The sequence below is a fragment of the Cyprinodon variegatus genome, unplaced genomic scaffold, assembly GCF_000732505.1.
Source record: "Cyprinodon variegatus isolate N-32 unplaced genomic scaffold, C_variegatus-1.0 Scaffold1134, whole genome shotgun sequence".
Taxonomy (NCBI): domain Eukaryota; kingdom Metazoa; phylum Chordata; class Actinopteri; order Cyprinodontiformes; family Cyprinodontidae; genus Cyprinodon; species Cyprinodon variegatus.
The window spans coordinates 140,624-141,790 of record NW_015151587.1 but is presented as its reverse complement, the minus strand read 5'-3'; the positions used below and the strand labels follow the sequence as shown (position 1 = coordinate 141,790).

General features: G+C 49.1%; 1 protein-coding gene across 1 annotated transcript in view; it reads left to right on the top strand.

Annotated features, from left to right (window-relative positions):
• Positions 1-1,167, top strand: part of LOC107101692 (actin-binding LIM protein 1-like) — a 49,059-nt gene that overhangs the window by 29,392 nt on the left and 18,500 nt on the right. Inside the window, exons 10-11 of the mRNA XM_015400698.1 lie at positions 611-688; positions 770-913. Coding sequence (XP_015256184.1) covers positions 611-688; positions 770-913 — 222 coding nt within the window. The remainder of the gene's footprint in view (positions 1-610; positions 689-769; positions 914-1,167) is intronic.

The window sequence follows — 1,167 nt, the reverse complement described above, 5'->3', positions numbered from 1 at the left end:
AGAACGGGTTCCTCTAATCCAGAACCTGTTCCTGTAAACCTGAACGGATTCCTCTAATCCAGAACGGGTTCCTCTAATCCAGAACCTGTTCCTGTAAACCTGAACGGATTTCTCTAATCCAGAACGGGTTCCTCTAATCCAGAACCTGTTCCTCTAAACCTGAACAGCTTCCTCTAATCCAGAACGGGTTCCTCTAATCCAGACGGGTTCCTCTAATCCAGACGGGTTCCTCTAATCCAGAATGGGTTCCTCTAATCCAGAATGGGTTCCTCTAATCCAGACGGGTTCCTCTAATCCAGAACGGGTTCCTCTAATCCAGAACCTGTTCCTCTAAACCTGAACAGCTTCCTCTAAACCTGAACAGATTCCTCTAATCCAGAACGGGTTCCTCTAATCAAGACGGGTTCCTCTAATCCAGATGGGTTCCTCTAATCCAGAATGGGTTCCTCTAATGCAGACGGGTTCCTCTAATCCAGACTAACCGTTTGGGCTCCAGCCGTGTGCTTTTGGATGTGGAAGCCTAAAGGGGGGATGGTTTAGTAGCCGTTGGAGTTCTGAAGGGAACCGTTGGACCTGTGCTCGGTTTAACACGTGGTGGTTTGTGTTTCAGGTAACTCGGACCTCCTCTGAGAGCATCACTTCAGTTCCTGCATCCAGTGCTTCTGGCTCGCCCAGCAGAGTCATCTATGTACGCCTCCTCTGGCTCCTCAAGTTCTAAGAAACAGGAAAAGCTCCCTATTTATCTATTCTACTTGTGTTCTGGTACCAGGCCAAACTGGGAGAGGAGATGCTGGACTACAAGGACCTGGCAGCTCTTCCAAAGACCAAGGCTATCTACAACATCGACAGGCCTGACATGCTGTCCTACTCCCCTTATGTCAGCTACCCGTCTGAGGAGAGGCATTACGGAGAGGTACAGAACCGTTCTCTGGCTCTGAATGGGGACGGCTGCCTTGTTCTAGAACACTGTTTTTCAAGCCTGGTCCTCAAGTCACCTGCTCTGCATGTTCTGGATGTTTCTGAGCGTCAGCACACCTGATTCAGATGATCGCAGTTCAGCTTTGCTGCGATCAGGTGTGCTGATAGAATGAAGCAGAATGATGAAAAAGGGGTCCCTATGTCCTCCAGCAGTCTAAGCCTATAGCAGCAGAACTATAGAGATAGAAT